This window comes from Indicator indicator, chromosome 29 (genome assembly GCF_027791375.1).
Source record: "Indicator indicator isolate 239-I01 chromosome 29, UM_Iind_1.1, whole genome shotgun sequence".
NCBI classification, from domain to species: domain Eukaryota; kingdom Metazoa; phylum Chordata; class Aves; order Piciformes; family Indicatoridae; genus Indicator; species Indicator indicator.
The window spans coordinates 7,306,615-7,320,488 of record NC_072038.1 but is presented as its reverse complement, the minus strand read 5'-3'; the positions used below and the strand labels follow the sequence as shown (position 1 = coordinate 7,320,488).

At 53.6% G+C, this 13,874-nt stretch overlaps 1 protein-coding gene across 1 annotated transcript; it reads right to left on the bottom strand.

The window, feature by feature from the left end:
* Positions 1-8,040: 8,040 nt before the first annotated feature.
* On the bottom strand, positions 8,041-12,869 carry CBX2 (chromobox 2). Its single transcript, XM_054393985.1, has 5 exons — positions 12,798-12,869; positions 12,657-12,700; positions 11,969-12,034; positions 9,840-9,909; positions 8,041-9,396 (listed from the first exon to the last, which is right to left on the bottom strand). The coding sequence occupies exons 1-5, from the start codon at positions 12,867-12,869 to the stop codon at positions 8,041-8,043; spliced, it is 1,608 nt and encodes a 535-aa protein (XP_054249960.1).
* Positions 12,870-13,874: the final 1,005 nt, after the last annotated feature.

Here is a 13,874-nt window from a genome sequence, read left to right as displayed (position 1 = left end):
GTTTGTTGGAGGTGGTGCTGGGGTTTTCTTCACTCAGATCCAGACAAAAGCTTGGTTAGAGCTTGGTGGGCCTTTTATTTTATTTTTTAATTTCTTTTTTTTTTTTTTTCCTGTTTTATATATTTTTATTTTCCTGGTTTTGGAGAGGATTTAGAAACTGTCCTAAATTCATTAATTCATTCATTTTAATTTTAATTTTTTTTTTCATGTCTTTACATTTCGTTGGAAAGATTATCTCTAGAGTTATATTTTCTATTAGATGTAAATATGTTATTTAAGGAAAAAAATGCTTATATATATCTATATATATATATTTCAACTCTGAGTTGTTTTATTTAAATGGAGACAACAGTGACTGCTCAGTTGCTCTTAGAAAGGACAATAAAACTGAGAACTAACAGAGTTCATGCATCTGTTGCAGGAGCCGGTGTACATAATGATGTTCATAGCTAATTACATTCTGGGTTTGGGTTTTTTTCTTGTTTGTTTGTTTTTTTTAACTATTATTTTTCGTATGATGCTATGGATGGTGGAGGGGGAAAGTGTTACCCCCCACCCCCGCTCAGAGGGCAAAGCGCCCTGATTTCTTGATTGTGATTATAAGGTGTTGCTTGTACAATCAAGTGTGCTGTATCCAGAACTGTTGCCCTTGACAGCTGAACTAAGCACTTGAATTTACAGTGTTGTTGGGGAGGGGGAGTTTCCAGTCTTAAGAGGAAAAAAAAAAATAATGTTGCTACAGAGTCGAGGAGGGGGAAAAGCAGAAATCCATCAAAAGGCTAACAGTGTTCTAGAGGAGTATTAACTTGAATTAATCTTTTCTTGCAAAGGAAGAGGAGGTTTGTGTGGGTAAGGTTCCTGAAGAGGGGTGATACTGAAATGCACTTTAATAGAGTTGTCGTAGCAGTTGTGGGAGATGGGACTGAGCTGAGAATATGTTTTCATTTTGTCTGGTCTCTTGATTCTGTTCCCCCACCCACTAAAAAAAAAAAAATTAACAAACCCCCCTCTGTTTACATTCCTGAAATGCCAGAGAGGTTTGGGAGGGTAGCATGTCACTGCCCATATTTAGATGCTTTATACTGCTATAGAAAATGGATTATCATTATTTTAATTTCCCCCCTCCACCCCCCCCCCCCAAATACAGTTTGTTTCATGCTGTTGGAAGACTCCAGATAAAGTGTTTTGTAATACCTACATCTCTGACAAATCCCAGACCCACCTTTATGCATTCAGGGACAATAAATATTTCCCTTTTCTTATGCTAGTTAAACAATAGCCAAAAGGCGAAATATTCCTGTGTACGAGCAGCCCTGCTGACTCGGGTGGCTTTTTTGGTTGATGTCATGGTGTTCTTTCTCCTGGCTCTGGAGGACCCTGATGGTTTTCTCCCTGGGCTTGGGCAGGGCATGGTTGTGGGGTTTTGTGGCTCTGGACAAAGTGCAGCAGGAGCGAGCTGTGGAGTGCACATGGTGGGCTGCGGCCCCCTGCTCTGCTCACTCCTCCTCCCCCAACTTGGTTGAAGCCAGAGCTGGGTAGGGAGCAGGACCTTCCCCTATGTTGTGATTTTGGTTGAGGTAGAGCAGGTGTCCCCATCCTGATATGTTGGACTGAGCATCTCTCTGGGTTGGAAAGCACAAATCTGGCTAGGGCTGGGCCAGGTCATCCTCATGTTTCTGAGCTGAGCTCCCAAAGTCTCTTGGGTTTGGGGGGGCGGGGGGAGGTTATAGCGGGTGACAGCACTGGGGGCTTTGCTGGGCTGGAAAAAGGGATGGGGCAAAGAGCAGCCCTCCATCTGCAGCTGCACCTTGCTTGGTCCCATTCCCTGTGCTTGTTTTGGGACCTCTGTCAGATGGCCTGGCAGGATGGTGCTCTGTTGACTGTACAAAGGGAGCCATGTCTGTGAGGTCTGTTGTTACTTTTGTTGGGTTTGTTTTATTTTTTTTTTAAGGCATATTTTGTAAAATTGAGATTTTTAACTTGGTTTGTACAAAGAACCAATGTGCTGGTTTCAGTGCTGGTGCCAGGGGCAGCCAATAAGGTACATGTCTGTTGTCAGAGGAATGATGATGATGATGGGATGGAGCTGCCCATCTTCCTGAGGCTGGTGGACGCCTCCCTTTTGCAGAAGACTCCCTTTGGAGTCGTGCTCCTGCCAGGACACAGTTGGGATTTGGTGTGCTCTTCTCTGGCCCTGTGTATCTGTGTGTGTCCTGCCACATACCTATATGGAGCAAGACATACATGTGGGTGTATATGTGTGTATGTATATAGCAACGTATATACTGAGTGTGTGTGCGTGGGGGGTGTGTGTGTGAATTAATTTAAATCTAAGACTTGTACAAAACCAAGATTTGGCTAAATCTCAGTCTCAGAAGTGAAGCTTAACTACGTGTCTTCTGCCAGCCGTGAATGTCCATGAGACCTGCTTTTTATGTGAGTTTAAATATATACTTTGTAAATAGAAATGTCTCTGTCTTCCATTTGTGACCTTGGGGCAAGGGGGAAGGGGGAGCTGGAGCATCGTGGGGTGAGTGGTGGGGCCCCGCAAGGGTGGGCGGCCCCGCATCCCTCCCTTCACATTCCCATCGCCTCCGGGAGCCGCGGCTGTGCGGGACCAGTACCTGACGGGGCGGGACGAGTCTGGGCTGCCCACGGGGAGAGTCGGGACTCTACCCTGCGGGAGTCCTGCTGCGCCCAGACTGGCCGACGTGTGCAGTTCCGCTGCCGGAGCAGCCCCGGAGCTGACGCTTTGCCTCCTGAGTACCGGTCTCGGCTCTGGGGCCGCCGTTCCCTGTTTCCGACGGGGCGGGCAGCGCGGTGTGGGGGGGGGCGGGCCGGGGCGCGGCGGCTTTTGGATTAAAATCTCCCCCCGGGGCGTGCAGGCGGAGGACAGCGGGGGTTGGGGGGTGGTGGTGGTGTTTTTGGTGTGGTTTTGTTTTTTTTTTTTAAAGCCATGTCCTCATTAACCTCCTTTTTCTGCTCGGCCGGGTGAAAGGCGCGGACCCCGCATTATGGGAGCTGTCAGCGCCTGGGCGCGGAAAATGAGTGTCAAGGAGAAGCGGGAGAAAGGGCCGCACAATGGCGGCTTTCACCCCTGGCTCCGCGGGGAGGGGGAAACCTTTCACACGGGCCACGGCGGGGCCCCGCCGGGACGGGTGGGGTGGAGGGGGGTGGAGGGAGAGGGGGACACGGGAGGGCGAGCGACTGGCAGACATATACACATCACACGCAACCCCCCCGCCGCCAACTCCACTCCAAGTGCCGGGGCAGAGAGCTCAGCTACTTCCCGACGGCGAAGCCCCGCGCAGGGCGGCCGGGTGGGCTTCTGGGCTGGGAGCGTTTGAACCCCTCTCCCGCCGCGGAGCCCGATTGTACCTCGGTACGTGTCGGGGCCCAGGGTTCAGAGAGGGCTGCGTTTTGCCTGCACCCTCGGGGGCAGGTAGTTACCTGGCTCCGGTTCCCCTCAGCCTTCTCCATACCCATCGCGGGGGTCCTGCTGTAACCTCCGGGTAGGGACAGAATATCCTTTCGGGGTATGGTGGTTGGGGACGCGATTCACAAAGTATCGGCAGCCCCGAGGAGCGGGGGAACTAGGCAGTGCCCAGGAAGGCGTGTATGGGAGGAGGGGTCCCTCCTCCATTAGTGACCACACCAGGCTGAAAAGTTTAAAAAAAATATTTATTGATATGCTAAAAAAGAGCAGTGGAAAAGTCACACACAAAAAAAAAAAAAAAACCAAACCAAACCCACCCGACGTGACTGCTTCCTACTGTTTTCCTGCAAATAAATTAAAAGCAGCCCCGCGGCGGTTGGTCCACACTAGAACCCACCACACAAAACGTGAGTGAGGTGCCTGGAGGGTGGCTGGGGCCCCGCGGGGGTGGGGAGTGTAGCCCCCCAGCCCCATTGCTTGGCAGGCTGGCTGCCCATCCAGCTCCACAAAGCCCTTAACGCTTTCCCAGGGTAATAACATCTCCCAACTTTTGTTCTCTGAAAATAAAAGCAAACAAACAGCTGTAGTTTAAAGCAATTATAAGTGTCATACAGGAACGATTTGGCTCTCTCTTTAATTAAAACATACAAATCAGACCAGTGACAGGCACAAGTTACATGAACAATTGTTTGTTTTCAGCCACCCCAAGAACACAAAACCTTACCAGCTCTGAAGCCCTTCATACCCTGCTTGGAAACTCAACCCAAACCAAGCCCCCCTAAACTATCCCCATCACTTTGGGAATTCCAGTTGGTGATTTGCCTTTTTTTTTTCCCTTTCTTTTTTGGTACAAAATATATATATAAAAATAGACTAAGTTTCTAGGGAAGATGGCTGAATGGCCCAACCTCTTCCAGTCCAATGGAAAACAACAAGTATGCTTAACCAGATTATGCCTGGAGAAAATATCCATTCAATATACAAATACTGCAGGACTTTCCACATCGGAAACCCCTTAGAAAATGACAAGTGACAAACCTTTAATTGGCTGTTGGGCACATGGCTGAAAACTCCAACCTATAGCAGCAAACTCAAACTCAAAAAACAAAAAAAAAAAGAAAAAAAGGTAGCCCATGAATGCTAATGGTTCTGACTGGTAAACAGGGTCTGCACCGGCTTTCAACCCCTGTCCACAAAAAATTACAGTAAATCACTCACATAATGTGCCTTTGAGAGGCAAACTCCAACAGGAACCACTCACAGACACCTCAGTGCTGCTGGGAGAGCCCAGATCCTGAACCATGAAGTCAGGAAGGGGTTGGGGAAAGATACAAGGAGGAGGCAGAGGTCAAAAAAAAAAAAATCTAGATTATCATTTTCACCATCCTTAGACCTTTGGAATTGAACCAACTGGTGAGCAAAAGGCACGATAGCAAGTGGTGACAGCAGAGTCCTGCTGCTAGCATGAGGGGACATGCCTGAGAAGGGTGGGTGATGCAGGATAGTGCTCACCATTGAGTTCCCCTGGGTGCAAGCCCACATCAGGAGGCAGAAGCAAGCCCCTGCCTGGAGAAACAAGTGTGAAATTTGACAGGGGCTCTGGAAGGAGCAGCTGCCCTGGAGTTGGCGTGCAGCCAGCACAGCACCCATTAACACAACTAGTCTCCTGCATCCTCTGTGGACACTTGGTGCCCAGCCCCTTCTTGCAGCATCCTCAGATGCTTTTTTTCCTCTTGGAGACATGTCCAGTTGAGGTAAGACCATCCCTGCCCGGTTGGCATCCCCTCTGTGGGCATCCCTCACCTGCAGCAGGGTTCTGCATGACAGCTGAGTGTCCTGCCAGGGACCAGGGCACCTCAACCCCATCAGTGTGACAGCTGTCCTCAGGACCCTGTGACCATCCTGCTTTGCATAGGCACAAACCTGTGGTGGGACCGGTGTCACAGACAAGGCTGAGATAAGGACGGTCCGAAAGGCACATTGTCTTTCAGTTTGGATTTGCAAAGGCCAAGTAGCAAACATTTGGTGCGTGTGTGAGGAAGAGCATTACCCTGGTGCTCCCAAACTCCTTGATTCTTCCCCCAAGATGCTTGCATCCCCAGCACAAAAGCACATCCAGCAGAGACCATGCCTGGAGCATCTGTTTCTGCTAACAGGCCAATGTTTCCTTGGACTGTTCAAAGCAACAGTAGCTCATTTGGCAAAGCTAAAGACTAGAAGGTAAACAGCACAGACCGTGATATTTTGGCACAGTGGAGCTTAACAGAAACTCCTTTCTTGGGAACCTCCTCCATGGGTATTCCCTCCTCTCCTCTTGGCTCTTTGCCTGGCAGAACAATGCACAGTGCGTTGCTGAGGCAGGTGACCAGCGGCAGATTGGGGCTGCCCCAGCTCTCTGCAAAGCCTCTGCCCCAGGCTGCCTGACACCATGACAAGGTGACATTCAAGGCTGCCTGGCCACACTGGGGCAGAACTGGAGCTGGCTGAGAAGCCTGCACAGGTCCTGCTGCAAGGCAAGCTATACATCTTCACCTGCCCCAGCTCACGGGCACGTTGTTGGCTCATGCAGGATGCCACACTCAGCTCTGCAACATACCAAAGTCATGGCTGGGCATTAAATACAAAGCTAAGGGAGAGCATCTCTGGAGCACAGGCACCTGCTGCAGCTGAAGCTCAGGGAGCGACCATGCATTCTTTGAATAACCAGGAGCACACGCAGCCAGTATGAGCTCTTCATCCTCCCTGAGAAGTTTCCCAGCCAGCAACAGCAAACATGACTGCAGCAGACTGATAACTGGAGGGGGCAGAAGTACCTGCATGCCCAGTTTGGTCCATTTATCTCCACACCCCCGTGTGTGATGACACTATGAGTGCCCCTGCCTGTGGCAGTGAGATGCTTCTCTAGGTGCCAGGTCTGTCACCTGGCAGGGAGCTACTCCAGAAGCAGAGCCTGTTCACACACACGGAGCAGCCATGCTGATGGGACAGCCCAAACCATGCACTGAGGCTGGGCAGACTGCAGGCTTCATAGCTCCCCCGAGGAGTTCAGCATTAACAGAGCTAAAATGACCTCAAATGCTACTAAACTCTGCCTGAACTACTGCTGCTAATTTTGGCTTGTAAGAGAAATCTACAGCAGGGAAAGGGACCTCTGTAAAAAAGCCATTATGGGTTGCAATTACAAGCCAAAATGAACCCCCTGGCGAATGGCACAGGCTGGCAGGTTGAAAGCAAAGGGGCTCCCACACGCCCTCCAGCTCCTCCCAAGGTACTGCTGCCACTATCTAGCTGTGTCCCATCTCCCTCTCCTCTCCTGCCCCTTCCTGCTTCTTCAGACCACCCATGCAGGCGTTCTCAAGCAGCTTGAGCCCTTCAGCTGGAGAGAAACACGGATGGTCAGGAGAAGTCAAACCCAGTGAGCATTCAGGTCACTCTAGGTCTGGCTCTAGCTGGGTTCCCAGCAGGGAGGGCTCGATCAGCCTGCCTTGGTGCTGTGGTATAGCTGAACACAGCACTGACCCTACAAACACTGGGCAGCCCAAGTACCAACCTACCTGCTGCTGGAAGGGTTCATGTGCTCTGCAAGACTTAAAACAACATTGCCCAGCTTGGTCCCTGCAAGTGCCTGCAAACTGCTGAGCGGGTTGGGGAGATGCTGGTGATGCTGGGACAAGGCAGAGGAGCAGCGTTTGGGCTCCTGGGCTGCACAGCAATTTGGGCTTCAACTTTCCTCTCATAGTCATATCTTCTGCAAAGAAGCCAGTGGCTCCCAGAGCAGGACCCTCCCAGGGAAACAAGGAGGTACCCATTGCCAGCAGCCCCTTGCTCTGAAAGAGGCACCTTTGATGGCCATCTCATCAGTGGCATCCAGGATTGAGTCTTCCCTAGACTGGGTTTATTCCCCTCCCTCAAAAAAAAAAAAAAAAAAAGGATTTTCCATAATAAAAAATGTAAACAATATTTTGCTATCAGCTGGAAAGCACAAAGAAATGAGGGCTTCACCATCATTGGAAGTGACCTTGCCCAGGGGGGTGGCTGGGCTGGACATACCCTGAAAAACCCCCAATCAGCAACCATTCCCCAGCAGCCCCCCACCCAGGGCTGGGAGCACTGGCTGCCTCATTTGGATTGACTTGCAGCTCCCCACATCTCACAAACAGATTCTGGGGACCCCAAGGAAAGGATTGACTTTTCCTCTCCCAAATAGGAGCTTGGCCCTCCACTGCCTCTGCCTGCTGCCAGAGGGTCACAGAACTTGTCACCTGCTCTTTCAAGGTGTAAAGCAAAGAAATCTGCATACAGTGAAGCCTGGCTCAAAACTTGCCAGCCTGTCACCCCCAGCAGCACTGGTGTCCCTGCCTCTGGAGGGGGCAGTACCAGTTTTGGGGCACTGGACTCGGAGAGGACAGGGAGAAGCTGGGAGGGATCCATCGGCCCGCTGGAAGTTCTGAGCGGGTTTCACCGTGCCTTTCCCAAGCTGCTCTGGACACAAGTCCCAGCAGGTCTCACATGTTCACTTGAAGAAAGAAAAACCTGGTGGAGGAGCTGGGCAAAGCTGAGGGTGGGGCTGAAGGACCCTCTCCCTCCCCTTTATGCTCCTGGGCTCAGTATTGCCGTAGGTTGAAAAACCCAACGCTGGTGGGAGACTCCTTGACCGTCACTGTGATCAGGTTGGCAGTGACATCGGTGACAAAGACGTGCTCGATCAGGCTGCGGGTGGGTTTCCAGTCCTGGCTGGTCTGGATAGAGACAGACATGTTCTGACCCACGCCTGGGAACGACGCCGAATCCCGGTCCGAATCGGAGCTGGTCTCGTCACCTGTGCTCACTTCCGAGAGCGCAGACCGCTTGCGGTTCTCGGTGGCTGTGTGCCCCTCCTGTGTGCTGGCTGTGCCACTTTTGGCCAAGTCCCTGTCACCTGCTTGGTGTGCCTGCTTCTCGTTCTTGGCACCGTCCCCCCCTGAGCGCACACCGGCGCTGGCAGCATTCAACCTGGCAGCCGCTGTGCTGCCCTTTGTGCCCCCAGCCCCTGTGCTTGCTGCTGTGCCACTGCCAGAGCCTTTGGATAGGGCGCTGCAAAGGTGCCGAGGGAGGCTGCTCCCGCCAGCTGTGCTCACCCCGTTTTTGACACTCTGCAGGTTTAGAGCTTGGAGGTTCAGCTCCTGGCTGGAGGCCTGCTGGTTGCCAGACCCAGATGAGCTTGCTGGTGTCTTGTTGCCATTGTGCAGCATTTGGCCTCCTGCAGCAAATCCTGATTTTTGGTCCCCTCCAGCACCACTGTTAGGAGCCTTTGTGGTCTTGGGTCCCTGTGTGCTCAGCCCAAGCTCCCCAGATCCTTTCTGGTTCCTCATTTTTAAGTCCAGGCCTAAGCTGCTCTTGCTGGATGCCTGTGACTTAAGCGCCAGCCTGCCCAGGGGAGAGGTCTCTGCTGAGTTCTGGCTTTGGGACATCCTGTTCATGTAGTGCACAATAGAGCTCTGCCAGCTGATCTGGGCCCGGTTTGGGCTCGTGGAGCCACTCTTCATCATGTTGGACAGGTTTTCTGCAGGTGAACCCCCTGAGCTGAGCCCAGCCAAGGCGCCTGGTGAGTCCTTCAGCATGGCCATGCCTGAGCCCTGCGAGCTGTGCTGGGGCTGCATCTTCCCCATCAGCTTGGCACTGCCACCCACCTCCTTCCGGGATGTTTTCATCACCTTTGTCAGGTTCACCGTCCTTCGAGCTGCTTTCTGCTCCGGGGGAAGAGGTTTCCTCCCACGCTTCTTCCTGGAAGTGTCTTTCATTTCAGGCTTTGCCACCAGGATCTGAGCTTTCTTCTGCGGTACCGGGTGAGTCTCTCTGCTGCGAGGACCTCTCTTTGCTTCCAGGTCACTTTCATCCTCTTCATCCGAGGAGGAGGAAGAGGAAGATGTGGAGGAAGAGGAGCTACTTGACTTAGCTGTTTTTGTAGGCATCTCTGGTTCCTGGGAAGCAATGGAGAGGGACAGGGAAAAGAGTTAATACAAATTACCAAAGATCCACCATGGGCATTGCAAATCCTGCAGCGCTGCCTGGCAAGGTGCCTTAGACTTGGGCTCCTTCTCCACATTATCTGATCTCCTCATCCTTTGTCATGAAATGAGTTAGGGAGCGTGCAGCACAAAACTGAGCAGGCTTCAATATCCTATGCCATTGCCAGAGCAGCAATGAAGAGGTGTCCTCACAAGCATCCTCATCCACCCATCCATCACTGCAATCTTCAAAGCCCCTGATGCAGGGTCTGCAGACATTGTTGTGTCCTCACCACCCTCCCAAGGTCAAGCATTCACAACACCCTGTGCTGTGGACAGACATGCTGATGCCTTCCAAGGCCACAGTCCCTCCAGTGCCATCGTAACCTTGGAGTTCCACCACCACTGGGACTCACCACATGTTTCCTGGGCCTGCCCCTGGGCCTCTTGCCCCTCTTCCGATTCTGTACTTCTTTTTCGTGTTCCCTGAAAAAGCAATGATTAAAGACACTGTTTGCAGGGAAGAAAAAAACATCCAAAATTACTCTGATTCTCCCTCTCTTCTGTCATTAAAAACCCTCTTGCTTGGGATGCTGAAGGCTCAGCTCATCTGAGCAGCAGCTAGGAGGTGTCCTCAACCCTTACCACCACGTGAACTTACAGGCTCCAAGCACATCACTTGAACCCATGCTGCTACAAGTATATCACCCTCCAGTGCAGTTAAAAAGCCCCAGGAACTGTATGGAAACCTGTGCAGCACAACCTCCCCCATGTGGTACCTGGACCACTTACTCCATGAGACCAGCACAGGTCACTGGAACACTCAGGTTGTAAATGTGATGCAATGCGAGGAAAAGAACTCCAAAGTGGGGAAAGAGTTATAAAAATTGTGGCTGCAGATCAAGGACAGGAAAGAGTTATAAAAATTGTGGTTGTAGATCAAGGACAGGTATCTGGACATCAGGGTGCCCAGGTGGCTCAGCAGCAGGTACCTGCCCTCAATTACTGAAGGAGAGGTGAAAGGAAAGAGAAACTCTCTTGCACACAGCATGGGACTGACCTGCATGCATGGATGGAACCTATTTACCAAACTACTCACAGAACTAAAATCCTCTGCTGTGCAGGACCTTCCCAGTCCCTTTGTTCCAGTGGTGCCTGTCACAGGCTTTTCAGACAGGCACAGAGTTTGGTAATGTCCCTGCTGAGAGTGACTCCTTGCTTGTCTTGCACTGAGTAAACTGAGACTGGGTTCCCAACCCTGCTCTCCTTTCCCTGCCAGCATTACTGCTTGCTACAAAAGCATCCCCACCACAAGAAGCTTCCAGCAGTTGGACGTGCATGGCATTACCCATCCTGGACCAGTGACTCTTCCCATTCATGGAAAGATTTGCAGTTTTTCTGGTACAAAAGCAAGCAGAAGCATCCACCCCAACTCTGCCCTAGCTTAGACACTCACAACTGAGCTTCCCCTCTGCTCACAGCACCCAGCTGCTGTGTGGGGCAAAAGCCAACACACTCCTTGGAAACTCCACAGGTTTCTCCTTTGCTAGGTTTGTTTCACTTCTGCTGCACTTCTTGGTCTGGACATGGTGGCCCAGGCTGGCAGCCACGCGTAGCCCAAGGTGGAGATACTGGAAGTATTTCAGGTCACAACACTATTTTGCAGCTCTCTGATTGAAAAGGACAGTGTGGGGCTGTGGTACATAGGGTGGATGAAATGCCTTGCTGCTGTCTGCACTAAGCACAAGGCTCCATTGAGAAAATGGATCCAGAAGCAAGTTATAATTAAATCCTATCATAAACTTTAATGATTTGTATTAATATGGAGACAAAATACTTGGCAGTGCTGTGCTTACTGTAGCCAGCTGACTACTTTTTTTAACCTCCATAGAATCACAGAATAATCAAGGTTGGAAAAGATCTTTAAGATCATCAAGTCCAACTGTCAACCCAACACCAGTGTTGCCCATTAAACCATGTCCTGAAATGGTGTTTTTTTGAACACCTCCAGGGATGGTGGCTCCACAGGGCAGTCTCTTCCATGTGTGATTCCTGGTGTGCTGCAGAAAAGCTGGTCCCAGCTCAGCTCTGGGCAGTAGCCCTGCCCCTGACCAAGGACACCATTTTCTCCCACCCATTACTTCCTCACTCTCTCATAGCTAGGCTCTCCAGAAGCACATTTTGGTGCCCTCTAAGCTCACTGTTTTGGCAGTACCCAGGTGCCATCTGCCTTCCCAGGGCCTGCAGTTGCCCCACAAGTACAGCAAGGCTGTGACCGGGGAGTCTCAGGCCTTTGCTGGTCCCATTGTACAACCAGCACAAAACCAGATTGTGAGCGGGGCCATAAATTCTTTGTGTTTCCCCAGCCCAGGAGAGCCGTCCGAGGTGGACCTGAACGGCGATTCCAGGAGATGAACAAAAGGGCTGTGCCACAAAAGGCACCGCGAGCCTCAGCCTGTTGTTGCCACAACTCCCACCGCACGCGCAGCCAATTAGAACTTAATTGACTTTATCGTTCGCTTAGAAATATTTATCGTTTGCTCACTTCTTTTGGAAAGCCAGGAGGAGTCTTGGATCAAGGATGTTCTCCTCGGGCTCCCAGCTGTTGTGCCTGCAACAGAAGATATGGGCTGGGCGAGAGTGGGGGGCTGGTGCTCCCCGCCGCTCCCCTTAACGGCCAAGCACCGGGGGGAGTTCATCCGAGGACAAATGGGCCCTTCGCGCTGCCCGGGACCGAGACCAGAGGGCACCGCGGCATCCCTGCAACGGGGAACTGGGGGCTAGCTTCGCAACGGGGAACCTGAGGCCCCTGCGCAACAGGGATCGGTGGACTCCGGTCCCCGCAGGGTGGGCAGGAAAGGAGCCCGGGGAAGTAGATCGAGGAGGGAGCGACCACGCCGCCGCCGGGCGAACCGAGCTGAGCGCCGCGCATCCCGGGAGAGCTCCGGTTTCAACGGGCAGTCGCACAGGAGGCGGGTGCCTGGCCGTCTGGTAGGGGGTGTTCGAGAGGCTCCGGAGTAGGGCTACCCGGCCCGGTAGCAGGAGGGGACAAGGGGGTGGCGGTGTGGGGGGGAACGGAGCCCCACGCGGTGGCGGTGGAGGGCCGGGCCGCGGCCGCGCTTATTTGTAAACAAAAGGAGCAGCGCGACCCGAACAAAAGGGGCCGGCCGGGCGGCACCCCCACACCGGGCACCCCCGCACCGCTCCGCTCCTCAACGCGCAGCCCCACTCACTTGGAGGACCAGCCTCGCCACTTGACCAGGTACTCCAGCTTGCCCTACGGAGAGACGGAAAGAGACGGGTTAACGGTGGCCGGGGAGTTGCCGGGGGGTCTGTGGGGGCTGCCGGGGAAAAAGGGGTGTGTGGGGTCCCACCTTGCGCAGCCGCTTGCTGAGGATGCACTCTGCGGCGAAGACCTGCTCTCCCACGCTGCTCAGCTCCTCCATGGCCCCGGCCCCGCGCACACGCACACACAAGCGGAGCCCCCCGGGCGCGCTCCCGATGCCGGCCGCGCACCCGCCCCCCCCCCATCCTCCGCGCGCGTCCCCCTCCCCCCCGGCACAATACAGCGTGCGCGCTCCTGGTGGGGAGGGGGGTGGGTGAGGGTGGAGGGGGTGTGGGGGGGGGCTCCCCAAATTCCTCGCTGGCCAATGGGGAGCGGAGGGCGGGGAGTGGGGGGAGGCATTGTCTGTGCACGACCCCTCCTCTTCCTGCCCGCAGGGGGGGGGAGTGGCCGATACCCGGCCGGAGCGAGGACAATGGGGGACAATGGGGACGGGCCTGGCCCGGGGCTTTGTCCCCCTTGGTGTGTGTGTGTGAGCGCGGAGGTGTGGGCAGTGCGGCAGGGTTTTGGTAGGGAAGAGGGGGCTCGGTGGCATGAGGAGGGGCTCCCTAGCTCGGGGAGGGTGTTACTGGGTAATGATGCTGGGTAGTGTGGGGAAGGATGCTGGGCAGGGGGAGTTTGGGGGGAGCGGGGAGTGTGGGGGGGAGCGGGGAGCGGAAGGGGATCGACAGCACCGGGGTGGGGGAGCTCAGCGGCACAGGGAAGGGTCCCCTGCCTGGTCCTGCGTGCACTGACCTGGGCCTCGTGGTCCTCTGCCTGGACAGCCCAGGTCTCCCTTGGGGACAAAGCATGGAACTGGGGTGGGGAGGTCATCCATGCACCCCTGCCAGTCCCCCCTGGGCTGGGAGCAGATGCTGGCGGCACGTTATTTTTGCGTGTGAAAGAGTTGGCTGTAATGGAATAAATTGGAAAATGTCCTCAAGAGGGTGGCAGTTGCGTCAATAACCACCTCGCTGTGTCACAGCCAGGTATGGCCTGGCCCAGAATCCTCTCCCTGCTCTAATGAACGTGTGCGAGGGTAAGGGGCCACACCGCAGCACCGCACGCCGGTGGGGCGTGCAAGGCGGCGTGCGGAGCTGCTGCACGGCGCGGTGGGCGTGGAGCACTG